Genomic DNA, 17816 nt, shown 5'->3' on the forward strand with positions numbered 1-17816 from the left:
TCCTTTTTGGCTCTCACTCCATCCCGCAGTGCAAGCCCACGCTCCAATCATTCTCTTACGACAATGCAGCTAGCTTTGAAAGCCATGTCAATCGCAGAAATAGACACAACGATGCATCTCGTTTAATATATAAACTATCCAAATCAATCCTGCCAACCCTATCATACCTCTACATGAATGCACAATCTTCTTATAATTTGTCGTAGTAGTGATCATAAAGAGGTACATCAGGTTTGAGACCCTTTCTCGTTCGGATGGAGACAGCGAGGGTGTTGAGTTTAGATCCGACTTCGGTGGGGTCACCGTTGAGGAGAGCGTAGTGGTCGAACACGGCTTGAGGGAACGCTTGTCCACCGGTAGCGGCTCGGAGATCGGCGTTGAAACCGAATGATTCGGCTACGGGAAGGTAGGCTGTGGGAGTGAAAGTATGGTTAGCATCAAAGTTGTATTACTGTACAAGTGATGATCACTCACCCTTCATGGTGTACATGGGGGTACCAACTCTTTGTTCGGAGGAGAATACGTGACCTCTTCGGACGTTCAAACATGACTATTCATTTTATATCAGCGTCTGATCTAATGATCAAGTTAGACAATTTGACTCACGTAAACACCACCTTGAGCAGACTCGGGAACGGCAATTTCGACCAAGAACATAGGTTCTTGAAGACCAGGCTTGGCGAGGAGCTGAGCAGCGTAACATACTCGTCGAGCGGTAGGGATGATCTGACCACCACCTCTGTGGATAGCATCGGTGTGGAGGGTACAGTCCAAGATGTTGTATCGGATACCTCTCATTGGTTCCTCACAGACACCACCTTCCTTGGTGGCCCATTGGAAGGCAGCGACACACGAATCCTTGATTTCGTTCATGTATTGAACTCCCTTGGATCCATCTAACAAGATGTTAGGACCGGTGGTATCGGGACCGAAACACCAGATTTTTCTAGCATCGGTAACATCCCATCCGTAGGTGTCGGCAAGGTATCTAGCTCTGATCTTGGGGTCATCTCTGGGAGCAACTCGACCTTCCTCGATATCCTTGGTAAGCTCTTCATCAAGAGGTTCAGCCTTGACGTAAAGTCTGTTGTGCTTGTTTTGAGATTTGGAAAGAGCGATCATGGATGATTCGGCAGTGACGGTCTCTCTGTATCCTACGACAGGGTCGGACTTTCGGAGAGGGACACCGGCGTGATCGTTTTCGAGATCGTTAAGACAGATTTCCAAGTGCAATTCACCAGCACCGGCAACGATGATTTCACCGTTCTCACCCATCCAAGTCTTGACACAAGGGTCGGATTTGGACAATCGCTTAAGACCTTCGACAAGTTTGGGCAAGTCAGAAGCGTTCTTACACTCGACGGCGACTTGTACTACAGGGGATACGGAGAATTTCATGACTCTCATGTTGTGAGCGGTTTCGGAGGTGGTAAGTGTACCGGATTTGAGCAAGAATTGATCGACACCGACAAGACCAACGATGTTACCGGCGGGACAGTCCTCGATAGCTTCGGTACTTCGACCCATCATAAGAACGGTTCGTTGAATGGATTTGATAACAGAGTCATCTTTCTTTCCGGGAACGAAGTTAGGACCTTGGATTCTGACTTTAGGACCGGAAGAGACGGTACCGGCGAAGACTCGACCGAAAGCGTAGAATCGACCTTTATCGGAGGTGGGCACCATCTTGGAGACGTAGACCATCAAAGGACCCTTGGGGTCACAGTCTCGGATAGCGATAGCGGATTCATCATCCATAGGACCTTCGTAAAGGGTCTCAACTCTGTATTTTTGAGCGGTAACGGGGGAAGGAAGGTTGATAACAATCATTTCCAAGAGGGAGTCACCAGCAGGCAAGAACTTCTTCATGACAGTCTTGAGAAGTTGTTTACCTTCGAGGTCTTTCTCATCACCAAGGAGCTTGATTTCGAGTTTCTCAAGAAGGGTTGGGATCTCCTCCTTCTTGTAGTTCATGATGGAGTCGAAGAGTCTGAAGATAGGGTCGAGGACGAACATGTTGAAAGCTCTCTCACCACCACCGGCAGCTGATGTAGACCATTTCTTGGTCTTAGCGTTGAAGTAGTTGTCACCCCACAATTTAGGCATGAGCTTGTTCTTGTCAACACCGAACTTCTTGGAGTATCGAGCGGCGAATTGTCGGAGGGAGAAAGCCCAACCGTGGAGACCGGAACCGAAAGCAACGGTACCTTTTTCGGGGTAGACCTGGGTGTCACCGAGGACTGGGTCGGTGTAGGTGGAAATGATCACATTGACGGATTCAATGGTTCGACAGAAAGATTGGTAAAGATCTTCCTTGGAGACTTGCAATTCGAGAAGAGCTCGGTCAACCTTGTTGATGATAAGAACGGGCTTGACTCGTTCACCTAACGATTGTCGTAGCACGGTTTCGGTTTGCACACATACACCTTCAACACAGTCGACAACGACAAGGGCACTGGTGTGGGATTAGCGGGAGCTTTTTAGCACCATGAATATTGGCAACTCACCCGTCAGTTACTCGGAGAGCAGCAGTTACTTCGGATGAGAAATCGACGTGACCGGGAGAGTCGATCAAGTTGATCAAGAATTCGTTACCTAGATTCGATTGGTCAGCTTTGATGCAATTACTGTTCGTGTTCCAGTTCACTCACCATCGGTCTTTTGCTTGATGTCATCTACATCCTCTTTAAGAAGGGGGAAGTACATGGAAATGGCAGTGGATTTGATAGTGATACCTCGGTCGATTTCATCTTGTCTGTTGAATCGCACACAAGATATCAGCTAACAGCCTAAGATATTATCGGAGATGCCCGCTAGATGGGAGTCTAGCAAAAATTTGACATAACAAAGACAACAACTCACCTGGTATCGGTGAATCGCATCTCACCAGCCTTGGCAGAGGCGATAATACCAGCCTTGGAGACCAAAGAGTCGGTAAGGGTGGATTTACCGTGATCGACGTGGGCAATAACCGACATGTTTCGGATGTTGGTTGGCTTGTCTGTACATCGGAAAACAGAACAAACCGTTAGCCCGTGAATTCCGTTTCAACCTTTACAGTCGATGGGATTGGAATAGAACAAAAGCGCACCCATCAAAGCCCTAATCTCATCTACGGTGAAGCTGAACACGTCTGTCAGCTCTTATTCCATCTAAGAATTATCGAAATTGATGAGGAAGCGAAGGAGATAGGTCGAAAACGTGTCGAGAAACGATGATTTCCCTTCCGCCACTTTCATCCTTCCACGGTGGCTTCAAGCAGGGATCTTATCGTTTCTCTCTGGTCTAGTCGAGGTGGTAGAGGTGATGTTGAGAAGGGGAAGGGACTTACTTAACCTATATCAAGTGGAAAAGCGGCGATTAGTCATGATCAACATGTGAAGGGGCAGCGGCGAAGAAAGCAGTAACTCACCATTTTGTCTAACTTTTTTTCGTTTGGGTAGGTAAGGAGGAATAAGTTAGGTAGGGAGAAGGATTAATAACTCTCTCGCTGAAAGAGTATTTTTGGGTTGGAGAGATAAGAGAGTAATGGATGAATGAAGATTTGATGAAAGGGAGAGTGAGTGGAGTATCGGCACTGTGGTGGTGAATGGTGGTAGTGGTGTACGGTGCGGTGGTCTCTCTATCTATTCTGGCCAAAATACGAAAAAGGGAATCAGAAAAAAAAAATAGTCAGGACGGTTTACCCCGAAATGCCGAGCCAGTGTGGCAGCCCCAACCTCGGTCATCGATGCATGCTGGGTACAGTAGTACATCGAAGAGTGATTCATAGCTACCGCATAGGGTGATAGACATGTATATGCATATGTCAAGATGAACTACTGTCTACTACTTTACAATGGGGTAATGCATACAACAAGAGAGGGTCACTTCTTCTTTCCTTTTCTATTTGACTTCTTCATATCATCTACCAAGATCATGGGTGTCTCTTCTACCACACTCACTCTACCCTTCCCCTTAGCTCTCTTGGTGGCAGGGACGGGAGTCGCTGACTGACTATCCTTCCCCCTCTTCCGCTTCCCTTTGACATCTTCAAGGTCAATGTCCATCGGTGTATCCACCTCTTCTGGCTGATCCTGTACCTCCTCCTCGGGGATCCCCTTCCCTCCCAACCACCCCCCATTGACAGCTTCCCACCAACCTTCCACCCCCTCCATCCCATCCGCACATACATCCTCCTCCCCTCCTACCCACCAGCCTCCCACATCATATTTGTACCTTTCAACCAAGAGCGCTTCAATCTGATGATACCCCTCTTTTGTAGCGTATGGTATTGAAGTGGACGGATGTCGATATCTCGCTGGCAGACCGGTAAATGGGCATATAGGCGGTTTACGATCTGCCCTCATAATCGTCAGCTTCAAGTCCGCACAAAAGAGAAAACGGTGACATACTGATAGGTCTATTACGTGATGGTATGTAAAGCACTTCATCCCACTCCACATGATCACCCAAGATCAACTTGATCTCTTCGGTTAGACCGCCAGGTATCTGCGAGAGGATCAGGTAGTTTCGAGTGTATTTGGATTCGTCTGGTTCAGGGATTGGTACTTTACTAGTAGGTTGTGAGACGCTAGTGATGGGTATGATAGCTTTCTTGGGATCATGAGTTGCCGGTTTTGAGGTATCGTTGCTTGTAGCAGTCTGCTGCAAGGAATCACTCGGTGGCTTCTCTATTTGTTCCGATGACTTGGTCGACTCAATCGTATCTTGCTGAGCAGGCATATCGAGGGTAGTCTCTTTCTGTGGTTGGATACTCTCAGTCGTTCCGGGCTGATCGGTAGGTGGTTCATCTGCGTCTTCCGAAATAGATATTCCGGGTAAATCCTCTTTGGCAGTCTCTGGAGGTTCACTCGTTGATGGTATCGTCTGGGTTTGAGCAGGAGATCCATCTACTATAACTTCCTTTGTTGATACCTCTTTCTCTCCCCCTTCATCCTTCTTTTTCCCCCTATCCACCTCCTTCACCACACTCTCCTCTCCAATGATCTCCACCAATTTACCCACAGTCCTACTGACCCAAGTCAACCTCGGTCCTTTCACTCTCTTTCTACCGATCTTTCTCAATTCTCTCTTCTCATCTTCCTTTTTCAGCCAATCCCTTAACGCTTCTTTATTTCTCTCCTCTTCTTCTAGAGCAGCTGCAATGAGCTCATCCTGAGTTTTCGGTCCATCATCCACTGCTTTCCTCTTACCCCTCGAAGGGTACTTATCACGATTGATCTTCTGTTGATTCTCCTTTTCCAATATCTCCTTTTCAGTCTTTAGAGTCGACGCTCTGAGATTACTTCGTCGAGCTTCCGAACGCTGTTCTCGCTTGGCTTCTCTACGCTGTTTTCGAATTGCCAGAACCAGTGTAGAAGGGGCCATGGAAGATGGGTCGAGGGATGGATCAAGGAGGGATATCGTAGGATCTGATAGTAGTTTGGCAGTAGGATCGGGTTTGGAAGGTTTCAGTCGATTTTTGTTGAGTGATGAGAGTGGATCGTAAATCGCTCGTCCTTTGCCTTTTGCCTATGAGTATATTGATCAGTACGGTATTGTCTCATGAATTTGTGAATGACCCACCCTCTGCCTCTCTTCTCGCCGTATGGCTCTCTCTTCAGCATCCTCGTCCTCCTCAACTTCTTCATCCGTATCAGCGAATTCTTCGAGGTATACATCCTTTACCTCCACTATGATACATCAGAAGGTCAGCTTCACGATACATAAGGCCTATCGAGCAAGCTCACCAGGAGCAGCAAATTCCTCATCATCCTCAACTTCTTTGAATAGCTCGTCTTCGTCTTCCTGATGAGCCTTTTCGAGAAGCTCTCGCATACTATCTCAGCATCGTTAGCCGATGACAATACGGTATAGGTTGATGACCTACCGGTTTCCCGCAGTGCTTCGCTTCGACCGACCTGTCGTGACTGTCTCGTAGGATGACATGGTGGTATCTTGAGCCCTGTGGGCTTTGTGGTCTCGCTATAAGTTACAAGTAAATCTGTTCCAAGAGTGATTGCAGACAACACTGTCCAAAATGAACATTACGATCAAGCTCTAAACGCGTCTAAGCTTACACTCATACAGTACTTGGGACTGATAAGGAACCAAATAAATCCACGTGTGGCTCCTGACACGTGGTTGATACCTTGACTCGATCACTACACTATGATGATGGTCATCCCGACTTTTCGACTTTTTCAGAACAATCAAAATCCGATTTCATCCATCTCTATACCGTCTCTGCAATTCAACAACACAGACAAACAGACAGAATGTCAACACCCCCCTTCCTCCCTCTCATAGATCCATCGGGGTCTACCCTCCTCCCCTCTCTCGCCTTACTCGGCCCAGTCCTCATTCCAGCTACCCTCGTACAAGCCGTACTTCCAACCTTACCACCCCAAGCGAGCTACTACGTCCAAGCTGCCGAGTCATCCGATGACCTAATCTCATTCCTGGATAACGGTGCTCAGAAGATCGTTGTCACTCCACCACAGGTGGAAGAACTCGCTGGCCAGGTACCTAAGGAGAGGTTGATACTCAAAATCGATGAAAGTGAAATAACAAACTACCAACAGTTATTCTCACAAATTAGCGGTATCTACCTGATCTCATCTAGCGCCCACACTGCCAAATCTCTCGGTCTATCCAATATTGACATCTACATTCAAAACCCTTCACCTAACCCTACAGAACTTCTCGAATCTATCAAGTCATCTCGACCATCTTCATACGTCATTCCAACCGAATACCTATCTACATCCCCCAAAACCACTTCTTCCCACTTATCAATCGCCGAAGCTTTCCTTGCACCTATCATTTCTGATCGACCTGACGGCTTATTCCCCACTATCGTCTCTTCTTCAGATTATTCCAGTCAGCCATTAGGTCTAGTATACTCATCGAAGGAATCAGTGACTGAGGCGATAGTGACCCAAAAAGGTGTCTATCAATCTCGTAGACACGGATTATGGAGGAAAGGAGAAACTTCCGGTGCAGTACAGGAATTACTCTCCGTCAAGACAGATTGCGATAGTGATGCGTTGATCTTCGAGGTCGTCCAACACGGTACAGGGTTCTGTCACGTTCCAACTCAATCAACATGTTTCGGAAATTTCACCGGATTGGCCAAACTTGAAAACACCCTCAAATCTAGATTATCCAATGCTCCCGAAGGAAGTTATACCAAGAGGATATTTACCGACGAGAAATTACTTAGGAGTAAGATTATGGAAGAGGCTGAAGAATTATGCGACGCAAAGACAAAAGATGAAATTGCATTTGAAGCTGCCGATTTGTTTTACTTCGCTTTGGCTAAGTGTATCTCCCAAGGCGTCAATTTGAAAGATGTTGAAGGAGCTTTAGATAAGAAATCACTCAAGGTGACTAGAAGGAAAGGCGATGCTAAACCTAAATGGGAAGAAAAGCTCAACGGTGCAGGTACTGCCAAAGCGGAACTTCCAGCAGGAGCTAAAGAAGGATCGAAACCTACTGAACCTATACCTCAGTCATTCCCTGAAGTAGACGAATCGAAGATCAAGATGAGAAATGTCAAGTTGTCAACTTTGAACAAGGAACAGCGAAAGGACCTGTTGTTACGACCAGTATTAAACTCTTTAGCAATGATAGATAAGGTTAAACCTATAGTAGAAAGGGTCAGAAAGGAAGGTGATGCAGGATTAAAAGCTATGACCAAACAATTTGACAAAGCCGATCTCATCTCAAACGTGCTCTTACCACCATTCCAGACTCCTACTGAAGATCAGTTACCATTAGATGTGAAGAAAGCTATTGATGTAGCTTATGAGAATGTCAAGAAGTTCCACGAGGCTCAATCGGAGAAGAAACCATTGGAAGTAGAGACGATGCCAGGAGTGAAATGCTCTCGATTCGTTAGACCAATTTCGAGAGTTGGTGTGTATGTTCCTGGAGGAACAGCGATCTTACCATCCACTGCGATAATGTTAGGTGTACCAGCTCAAGTGGCAGGATGCAAGACGATCGTACTTGCCACTCCACCAAGACCGGACGGGTCGATCTCCCCTGAAGTGCTCTACGTGGCTAAATTGACAGGCGTGACGTGTATACTCAAAGCTGGTGGTGCGCAAGCTGTTGGGGCTATGGCATACGGTACGGACGAAGTACCCAAGGTGGACAAGATCTTCGGCCCGGGTAATCAATGGGTAACTGCTGCCAAGATGTTAGTGCAGAATGATACGGATGCATTGGTCGCTATAGATATGCCAGCAGGACCATCAGAGGTATTGGTGAGTTATCATCATCAGTTCATATGACAATACGAACAAGAGGCTAATAATCTTTCTCTGGCAATTTTCTAGGTAATTGCCGACCACACTGCCAACCCAATATTCGTTGCATCCGACCTTCTTTCCCAAGCCGAGCACGGAACCGACTCTCAAGTGGTGTTAGTAGGAATCAACCTTACTGATAAACACCTCGAAGAAATCGAAAATCAAATTGACATCCAAGCGAAAGCTTTACCACGAGTCGCCATTGCCCGAGAAGCGATCAAGAAGAGTGTGATCGTCTTGGTGGATAACGAACAGCAAGCTTTGGACTTCTCCAACGAATATGCTCCGGAACATTTGATCTTGCACCTGGAAGATTCAGTGAAAGCCGTAGAGAAAGTCGATAATGCCGGAAGTGTCTTTGTGGGAGCTTTCTCTCCTGAATCGTAAGTTATGCTTCAATAATAATACTACAAACGATTATGACGGAATGGCACATCACACATCTTTTACTTTTTTTTTGAAAATAAGCGTAGAAGACATGCTAATCACACTCCATTCACTTAGGTGCGGTGACTACGCCTCAGGAACTAACCATACCCTTCCTACAAACGGATTCGCCCGTCAATTCTCAGGTGTCAACACCCTCTCTTTCCAGAAACACATCACCTCTCAGCTCGTCTCGGGCGATGGTTTGAAAGTATTAGGTCCGAGCGTTGTGAGGTTGGCTGAGAGAGAGGGATTGGAAGCTCATGCGAATGCCGTGAGAGTAAGGTTGGCAGAGTTGAACAAGTAAATAGAAATAGAATAATGCAAGTACGATCCAGTAGACAGTATGCATTGACATGGTTATACTAATCCCCCTCACTTTATTTTGTGATCAATCATGTTTTCGCAATTTTCAAAACTCATCCTTTTTATCTACGTGAATACCCACTGAGGAAATTCAAAGTCTTGATAGACCCTTGGTAAGCTTCCGACGAGCCTCCTCTCCTACTTCTTCCCTTCTTGTTACGTGTATATGTACTTTTAGTGGTAAAATCCGTATCTTCAGTAAATCGAACCGATTGACCGGTGTTTTCTTGACCTTCTTCAGTCTGGCTTCCACCTTCACCTTCATGGCCTTCTGATGAATTCTCAGAACCCACTTCTTCTACATCCACCCGTTCTTCCTCCTTTCCTGGATGGCCTGAACTCATATTTAGGCTTGAGCTCTTTGCAGGTGGCCTCAACCCTATCATAACACAGTTTCCATTCCTACTGCGTCTCAGTCCTCTTATACTCCCATCTTTATTCCTGACAATTGCGGTATACCCCGTCTTATGGCTACCATGAGATCTAGCAAACCCAACTGGCTGATGGTTGGACTTATCAGTTGAAGCCAGTTCTGACTTATGTTCAGGGATCAACGATTGAGATATCTCAGAATGAGGCAAGGTCAACGAAAGAAATCCTCAACTATTCCATGGTCCGTTATTACTTGGTATTCAGTAATCAAGAGGATTCTTCTAATGTCCTTTTCTCTGATGGTCCTACTCAAAGGATGTGGAGGATTCAAAGGATCTGGAGGTCTTCAGATTATTCGTAGATACTTATCAATAGCGGAAAAAGGAGAAGGAGACGATTCCAAAAGGTATGTATCACTTGAGTTAAGGATCTTTTTGGGACGGCAGAGCATCAACAATTACTGTAAGTTATGAAACTTTTCATTGGAATGAAGCATATTCAGTGACGATGAATCAAGACACGCTTTCATCTCAAACACAGTACAAAATCATCATGCTGTACTACGTATAAATACACGGGAATCATCTCTCCAAGATAGCTCATGTCAGACGAAGTGCCTGTTACACATGCGCAAACGACAATCAGTAACGCCTTGTACGACTCGGTTTATGGCCACTCGAAGCTATCCAGCTCATAACTCCAATCTGGCCATCCGAGAATCTCCTCCTCTCCAGATGTCTAGGTGTCATAAGATCAGAGAGCGTTCCTATTCTTCTAGGCACGGGGAATCTAGGTTCTTCATCTGGTCCCAATCCATATGACGTCGTATCACGAGCATTGCCCGTACTCTTATGACTCTTTTTCGAAGATGAGGTTGAAGTGGTACGATTTCCCCCTGATAGACCCGAGCCTGAGGTGTATTTAATTCGATCTGAATAACTCGATTTACTGCCCCATTTACTCTTATTCAACATCTCTCTCGTCCTGCTCTCTAGGTGCTGGTCACCATGAAATATACTTTCTTTCTTGGCGAGGTCCTTGGCTCGCCTCTTATAGGGGTCATCTTCCCATATACTAGGCTTGGAACTTCGCTTGGTTGTTGGGAAGATATTGGAAGGTCGGGTACTTCTTTCCGCCATGGTGTCGACTCGTGTTAAGCTATACGATGGGGCTTGGACGCGGCGAACAAATCCGGGCGAGCAAAGACCCAACAATCAACTAAGGCTTATGATGGTTGTAGCGGATAGCGATTAAGATATACGAACATACTGCATACGTACGGCACAAGGTGACCATGATGGGGAAATAACCAGGATGGAGAATCCATATCACAGAGATTCCCATGCTCTCACTGCTTCCTCCTTTCTTCAAAGAAGCTAGACATATCCTTCAATGCATTGCCGCGGATGACGTATAATGAAAAACCGCGATCATTTTGGGGACCGTAACGTATTTGCATACTGCAAGTGAATGATGAGCATCCGGGAATCAGGAAATTTTTGCATCTAAATGATGAGGCAGTCTTTCTAGTAGAGAACGGCCCTTCCAATATCATTCTAGTAATAACGTCAAGGATCATTTGTACGAAATGAACTAAATATGTATGGTACATCACAGAAGCAAGATTCACCTGGCCTAGCAATTGATCATCGTCATCAACTCAGACACTATGTAGACGACGTTAAGAAAACTCAAAGTCGTGATCAGGTCTTGGTTATGTAGTTGAGCATTGCAGTCATTCTCGGACCAGGCTTTGTGGCGGAAGTCACTGAACTTCTTCTTCTGGTTGTACTGGGATGTCTATCGGTGCCATCTAGATTACTACTTCCAGATCCAGCTGATTCAACAGCTTCCACTGTTTCTTGTGCTCCTTGCTCTGTATCATCAGTGGAGGATGACTTAGACTTTGACTTGGTATGTGATCCTACGGGAGTGGTGGTCTTGATATTCTTACCTCCGAAATTGGATACACCACTCCATTGAGATGCGGTCAATCCCCTACGAACATTTTGTTCTTCCTTCTCATTGCCTCCGAAAAGCCTTTCTTTCTGCTCCTTCATCGGCTGTTCATGTTTTTCCTGTGAGCTCTTACGAGAGCTTTTTATTGTAGATGATCCTCGACGTTCCAACCCTCTGGAAGTGACGGTGATTCCATCCTTAGTGGAGCCAATACTTGAAGTAGTATCAGACATGTTAGTCGGTAAATCCGAGTCAATGGGTCTGTCAAAGAAAAAGAAGAAACGAAACGAGGTGGGCAATTGAGTGAAGCTTCCAAACACGAAGAGGATCTATTTCTAATCTCAAGATCTTTATATTTAAATCCAAGAGCTGACCCACCTCTTTATTCGCTGCCGCCGTGTCTCTCTGCCTGATATTCCCGTAAAAATCATGTAGACGTGAGCGTTCCTCGAAATCTTCATTAGAAGGACCAAAACGGACATTCGCAGATCCTTTATACGGAATCGCCATTACAGTATGAGACACCGATACTGCTTGACTAAATACTATCCTACAGGATTTGCAATCGGCTCAGTCTCATAGCGAATCACCCTTGAACTTTGTTCAGCATCCTATCCTTTGACCTTTGGGCCTGGACTCGGCCATTTGTCGGTCTCACCAGCTTAAGGGAGTTGCGGTACCCAGTAATTCTCAGATGTCGCTGCCAAGAGGTCATCGGAAAGCGAAAGCTCAGAGGGGATCGTGTATGTACTTGATCCCTGCAAATGTCTCCTTCCATTTCCATGGAAAGGCGAGAGGATGCATTTAGGTGGACAGAGTAGTAATCTTTTGATAGAACTTGTTTCACCAATTGATCAAGGTAGTGGGAGTCTCTGTGGATCGTTTAAAGAATGTCTGAGATCATTCACGGGGTAGTACGATGAGATATGAGTCGGCAGTGAACGGACAATTGAGTAGATAGTCAATCTACATCACTGATATTTAGATAATATATAAATCCTAAACTATACTTTGACGAATATCATTTCATTCCATGTCTTCTATTCCCCATGTAACCCAAATGAAACAATTGAACCAATGAAATTTGATAAGTAACCTGAAATTATTTGTAGATCATCCTCTTGTTCCCTCTCATCTACACTTCTATCACATGACGTGACACTATTTATCATCCACCGTCAACCCATCCACATTGACCACCATCACACTCTTATTATGTAATCCACAAGCCAAATGTTTTCCATCTTCTCTCCACGCAATTGCGAGCTAGATCACATGAATCAACAAGATCAGCTTCCCTGACAAGGGTTGAGCGTGGGCTTGAACAGAGCGGACTCACCATCATAGGTTGTTCTCTCACACTCTGTTTCTTGGCATCCTCTTCGATGTCATGCTGCAACATGATTTTACCAGACTATTCATCCAAATCAGCTTACGTTACCCCACATGGTAGGGAGAGATAGGGAGACTTGTGTCGCAGCTGATACTTACCTCGATATCCCATACTATGAGATGGCCATCCCATCCACCAGCAGCCAACGCACCCAATCTTCCACCAAAGGAAGCTGGTGAGAATGCCAAAGAACCAGTACCGGTCTCAAGTCCCGCTAGGGTATGTAAACATTCTCCTGAAAGGGCATCGAATACTTTGACTGTGGAGTCCTGACCACCGCTACAAGGTTGTGCAAATTCAGGTATCAGCTCCACTCACGTCACAGACATCATCATCATCGTGATTCGCATGAAGAATTTGATATCAACTTACGCAGCTAGTAACATCCTGCCATTCTCGCACGAAGGACTCCATTCCAGCGTATTCATCCTCTTATTTTCACTTCCACCAACAACCGTCAATCGATGTAGACAATGATCTGCTCCAGGTACAGGTGTCCCACCATTGAAATAATCATCATTATCCTTGTCCGCAGATCCTTCTTTACCCTTTGTTGGACTCAATGATCTTGATCCACCCGTACGACTTGATGGTTCAGGGTACGAAGGTAATTTCCATATCATGCAATTTCCATCATCCGATACTGATGCTAATAATCTCGTCGTACCACTAGTACTACCAGAAGACGTGGGTGGTGACCATTTTATTTTGGTTACATCATCTGAATGTCCCTTGAACGTGAACCTCGGTCGTTTATCGTTGGATCGATGAACAAAGATGGTATGATCGTTACCCGCCGATGCAAATACGTCGTCATCTAGCCAGTCGACGTCGTTTACTTCCTCTGCGAGATGATGAATCATTCGATCAGATCATCTGCCACTTTCTTAGGTCCAGGGCGAGAATTCCAGCTGCATTATATGTACGAGTAAGACAGTCAAATTTGAACAATCCACTCACTAGTATGAGCATCAAAGCTATTTTTCAAATCCATCTTACCATCAAACCCATATCCCCATTTCGTCACCGTGAAATCGTCCTTCGCCATAATGATAGCTGATCCTGAAGGGTTCCACTTTAACGCGTTGATAGCACCTCTTCCATACGTCATGATACCGTGCATATTCCCACTAGGGGTAAACAGTCTTCCCACACCATCGTATGATCCAGTAGCTAACATCGTACCATCAGGATGCCAACATACGGCAGTGACGTTCTTCTTGGACGATTCGATAGATTTGTGATATATCACTGCTGGTTTCTTCAGTGTTGTCAGATGACTTGTTGGAGAGGTAGAGGATGAGGTGAATTCCCATAATCGGGCTGTACCATCTCCTGATCCTGTGGCGAGGACATCGCGATTTTTGGGGTTCCAAGCTACGCAGGAGACCTAAACGAGTCAAGTAGATCAGCATGCATTACCAAAAGGGTACAATTTTGCCTGATTCTGTGGAATTACGATTGTACTCACTGCATCTCGATGCTCTACCCAGTTGCCCACTCTCCCATCACCACTAATCTCCTTATCGCCATTCTTCTGCGAATCTTTTGGCAAATCTTTGGACTTAATCGATGGAGAAGGTTTCCGAGATTCTGGAGTTTGCGCTCTTGACCCTGCCGTCGAGTTGGGTACTTTCAGGCTTAACGTATCTTTCTTCTTCGGCGATTTGATTTTAACCTCTTTTTCTTTTTCCTTTTCCTTCTTATCTATAGGGGTACTGTCTTCTTCCTGATCGATGTCCATGTTGTTATCGTTATTTTCAGTTCCCTCACTTAGTCTAGCTTTCTTCTTCTTCTCTTTGTCCTTTTTCTGTACCTGAATATCTTTCTCTGACGATTTGAACCTTGCAGGCGAATTAGATCTTTCGGGTGAAGGTTGACGTGAGGTAGCTTCGGAGGAAGGTTGTCTGGCTTTACGTTTATTCCTTATTTCCCCACTAGCAGTGATCGTCTTGGATGGTCCAGCTTCGTTGGATGCTATCGATGGAGGAGGAAACGCTTCGGGACGTTTGGGAGGAGGAGTGGACGAACGTAGGGCTTCTGGTAGGGGAAGAGGTGGATTTGATTCGGACGATGGGAAAGAAGGTGGGCAGACATGAGGTATAAGTAGATGGAAAGGGTTAGGACAAGATGGTTTGTATGGTTCCTACCCAGACCAACTTTGTGCATCAGCTCTCGTTCTATCCAGTCAAATCAGTGGGTGAGCTGAATCTACTTACCCCATTCGACGCGACGTGCCTCTCGACTTCTTCCCATCTTACAGCTTTCCACAACTTCCTTATCAATTCTCCTCTTTCTATTCTCCCCTCCGACCTACCAAAGTTCGGCTGCACAGGTGACTTGGAAGTACCCTGCATGGGTGTCGCTCCGTTGGGTCTACTGGATTTCCCATTATTCAGGTTTGAGGGTGTAGGATAAGATGGGTTGAAATGCTGGAATAAGGATGTCGAGGGAAGATTGCTTTCGGATAGGAGGGTAAATGCTGTGTGGGTAAAATTCGATTCGAGAAGATACTAATTATAATTGCAATTCGAGTGAGCTCAGTTATTTCACAAGCGAGGTTTTAAGGTCGGGTTGATATCATAGGAACAATTGAGCTGAACATACCAGATATATCAATATGTTTATCTCCACACTTGATAATTCTATACCTGGCGATTCATCCTCACTTCTCATCTCTACATCGTCATCTACAGTCATCGTTGAAGGATCGAAATCCCGACTGGAAGGTTTTGGCGGGTCTGAAGGTAGCATATTGTTGGTCTTGTTCTGTGTTATATTGACATGAGATTAGGATACTTCGAAGAATTGGGTTGGAGCTGACGAGATAGCTGGCAGGATGAAGTATTGTTTTTTACGGTGGCGGTATGTATTCGCTGCAAAGGAAATCTATGTGATTTGCAGTACTGGAGAGCGGTAGGTTGCTGCTATACTAGGTGAGGTGCTGTATGATATGTATTGCAGTAGATGAGGGATGTAAGCTATCGTTGTTCGAAAATAGGATAAACATTCGATAATGACTTTACTCGAGCTTTGAGTACCAAGGTGGGGTTTCCGAGGTATGTGTGCGTGTGTATACGGTTATAACAACAGTTGGGATAAAATACAGTAAAGTGGCGCCACAAAATATTCCTCTCTGTGGGTGTGTTTGTGCACGGACGCGTAGAAAGCCAAAGGTGAAGGTTGATCATCATGATGCATCCCATTCCATCTGTTCGCAGACTCTCACCTACATGGCATTCGGTACCTGACGAATCATCAAAATAACAGGTACAGTACATTCAACATCCACAGTCGACCATATACATCACCATCATCAAGGCTGTGGTCAGAGTATCAAGCACATCCACCCATCATGCCAGCCATATCATTCCTCCCATTCCTATCGTCCATACCCCTCGGTACACGACTCATCACATTGACCATCATCCTACTTTCGGTGATAGGTCAAGGATTGTCATACCTCGCTTTGGACAATTCACCTGAGCCAGGAGCTTGGGGAAGTCAATTACCATGGTTGGTATTGGTCCCTGGGAAAAGTATCTGGTACCCCTGGACGTTCTTGACGGCGGGATTGGTAGAACTGGGTTTGTTTGGAGTGAGTGCATATCCCATCCACGCCCTGAAAACCATCACTATTGCATTATACCATCTTCCGAGCTGCACTAAATCTCGATCCAGCTAGTCACAAACACTGATTCACTTTGCCCATATAGCTCATAATATCAGTAATCTCGATACCATTAGCATGTCGTTACCTAGAGAGGGTTTGGGGAATACGTGAACTGATCAAGTTCAGTATCATCACCATTGTCGGGTCCAATGTCATTGCATTTGGATTCAGCTGGTTGATGTGGTTCGTACTGGGTCAACAGGATGCTTTGTAAGTTGCTGAAGGTTTTTCTAAAGGAAAAGCAATCGACTTACATCTGCTGCAGATACGGTTTACCATACCATGGTTTATCAGGATTACAAGTCGGTTTCCTCGTAGCTTTCACCCAATTGATACCAGAACATCAAGTTCAATTATTGGGTAAATTCAAAGTCAGAGTGAAGGTATGTCGGCCATTTTAGTTTTTCGTGGTGTGGGAAAATGGTTACTAACTGTATAACACCTATATCAGACACTCCCAGGTATCCATCTTCTCATCTCCAACGTAGCGGTAGTAGTATTTGGTCCATCACCAGCCATCCTCATCCAATTCGGTTTCATAGTCGCATGGGTCTATCTGAGATTCTTCAAATTATCGGAGAATGGTGAATTCAGGGGTGATAGGAGTGAAACTTTCGCTTTCCAATATTGGTTCCCACCTATCATTCGGTGAGTGTATGACGTCCAGTGCTTGAAATTGCATCGTACAAACCGGTTCAAACTGAAGAGGACTTGCTAAGCTGATCATACAATATATATCTGTAGACCATATGTAGCTATCTTGGGTAACACAGTATTCAAACTCGCCGTTAAGCTTAAACTAGTTCAAGCATGGGATGAACCCATAAACGCCGGTGCTTATACATTGTTACCTGGTCCAGGAGGTGCCAGAGCAGAAGCAGAACGAAGGAGGTGAGTATAGTTGCATATCATGCTACTTGAGTAGAGAATGATGGCCTGATCAACGTTTGAATCCAGAGCCCTCGCATTGAAAGCTTTAGATGCAAGATTAGCTTCCTCGTCACCTGCTCCAGGAGGTTCAGGCTCTGCTACTTCACCAAATGCAACATCGAGCTCTACTGTACCGTCAGCTAATGTCCCTCCTGCGATTCAAGCTACCACGACGAAGAGTGGGGCCGAGGCCAAGGTGTAGGATGCAAGGAAAATGGGGATTGGAAATGGGAAATTGGGAATGGAAGCGGGGAATATGATATATATGTTTTTATGCATGTCTTTCACGATAATCCTTGGACTGGCGTATGCCGAGAAAGATGATTGTTTGTAAAGTATGTTTAATCGGTGTGACAAGAGAGTGGAAGCTCAATTTATGGGTGGGGATTTCAAGATG

General features: G+C 45.4%; 8 protein-coding genes across 8 annotated transcripts; 2 read left to right on the forward strand and 6 right to left on the reverse strand.

Moving 5' to 3' along the window:
- Nucleotides 1-190: 190 nt before the first annotated feature.
- Nucleotides 191-3095, reverse strand: L199_004156 (elongation factor 2; the record flags this gene model as incomplete). The annotated part of the gene is made up of 7 exons (XM_064889884.1): nt 191-411; nt 475-550; nt 607-2455; nt 2508-2595; nt 2652-2755; nt 2863-3001; nt 3092-3095. The coding sequence occupies 7 exons, from the start codon at nt 3093-3095 to the stop codon at nt 191-193; spliced, it is 2481 nt and encodes an 826-aa protein (XP_064745956.1).
- A 771-nt stretch (nt 3096-3866) lies between these two features.
- On the reverse strand, nt 3867-5931 carry L199_004157 (uncharacterized protein; the record flags this gene model as incomplete). The annotated part of the gene is made up of 5 exons (XM_064889885.1): nt 3867-4339; nt 4395-5514; nt 5569-5675; nt 5733-5821; nt 5873-5931. 5 exons carry the CDS (start codon nt 5929-5931, stop codon nt 3867-3869), a joined length of 1848 nt encoding a protein of 615 aa, XP_064745957.1.
- Nucleotides 5932-6260: 329 nt separating this feature from the next.
- On the forward strand, nt 6261-9033 carry L199_004158 (histidinol dehydrogenase; the record flags this gene model as incomplete). The annotated part of the gene is made up of 3 exons (XM_064889886.1): nt 6261-8255; nt 8328-8683; nt 8805-9033. The coding sequence occupies 3 exons, from the start codon at nt 6261-6263 to the stop codon at nt 9031-9033; spliced, it is 2580 nt and encodes an 859-aa protein (XP_064745958.1).
- Nucleotides 9034-9154: 121 nt separating this feature from the next.
- Nucleotides 9155-9436, reverse strand: L199_004159 (uncharacterized protein; the record flags this gene model as incomplete). The annotated part of the gene is made up of 1 exon (XM_064889887.1): nt 9155-9436. One exon carries the CDS (start codon nt 9434-9436, stop codon nt 9155-9157), a length of 282 nt encoding a protein of 93 aa, XP_064745959.1.
- Nucleotides 9437-10105: 669 nt separating this feature from the next.
- Nucleotides 10106-10603, reverse strand: L199_004160 (uncharacterized protein; the record flags this gene model as incomplete). The annotated part of the gene is made up of 1 exon (XM_064889888.1): nt 10106-10603. The coding sequence occupies one exon, from the start codon at nt 10601-10603 to the stop codon at nt 10106-10108; it is 498 nt and encodes a 165-aa protein (XP_064745960.1).
- Nucleotides 10604-11167: 564 nt separating this feature from the next.
- Nucleotides 11168-11656, reverse strand: L199_004161 (uncharacterized protein; the record flags this gene model as incomplete). Its single annotated transcript, XM_064889889.1, has 1 exon — nt 11168-11656. The coding sequence occupies one exon, from the start codon at nt 11654-11656 to the stop codon at nt 11168-11170; it is 489 nt and encodes a 162-aa protein (XP_064745961.1).
- Nucleotides 11657-12584: 928 nt separating this feature from the next.
- On the reverse strand, nt 12585-15570 carry L199_004162 (uncharacterized protein; the record flags this gene model as incomplete). Its single annotated transcript, XM_064889890.1, has 8 exons — nt 12585-12689; nt 12763-12837; nt 12915-13095; nt 13189-13660; nt 13777-14206; nt 14288-14962; nt 15036-15329; nt 15424-15570. The coding sequence occupies 8 exons, from the start codon at nt 15568-15570 to the stop codon at nt 12585-12587; spliced, it is 2379 nt and encodes a 792-aa protein (XP_064745962.1).
- A 601-nt stretch (nt 15571-16171) lies between these two features.
- L199_004163 (uncharacterized protein) lies at nt 16172-17621 on the forward strand (the record flags this gene model as incomplete). The annotated part of the gene is made up of 6 exons (XM_064889891.1): nt 16172-16414; nt 16533-16699; nt 16755-16872; nt 16941-17137; nt 17234-17380; nt 17447-17621. The coding sequence occupies 6 exons, from the start codon at nt 16172-16174 to the stop codon at nt 17619-17621; spliced, it is 1047 nt and encodes a 348-aa protein (XP_064745963.1).
- Nucleotides 17622-17816: the final 195 nt, after the last annotated feature.

Source organism: Kwoniella botswanensis, chromosome 1 (genome assembly GCF_036426115.1).
Source record: "Kwoniella botswanensis chromosome 1, complete sequence".
Classification (NCBI taxonomy): domain Eukaryota; kingdom Fungi; phylum Basidiomycota; class Tremellomycetes; order Tremellales; family Cryptococcaceae; genus Kwoniella; species Kwoniella botswanensis.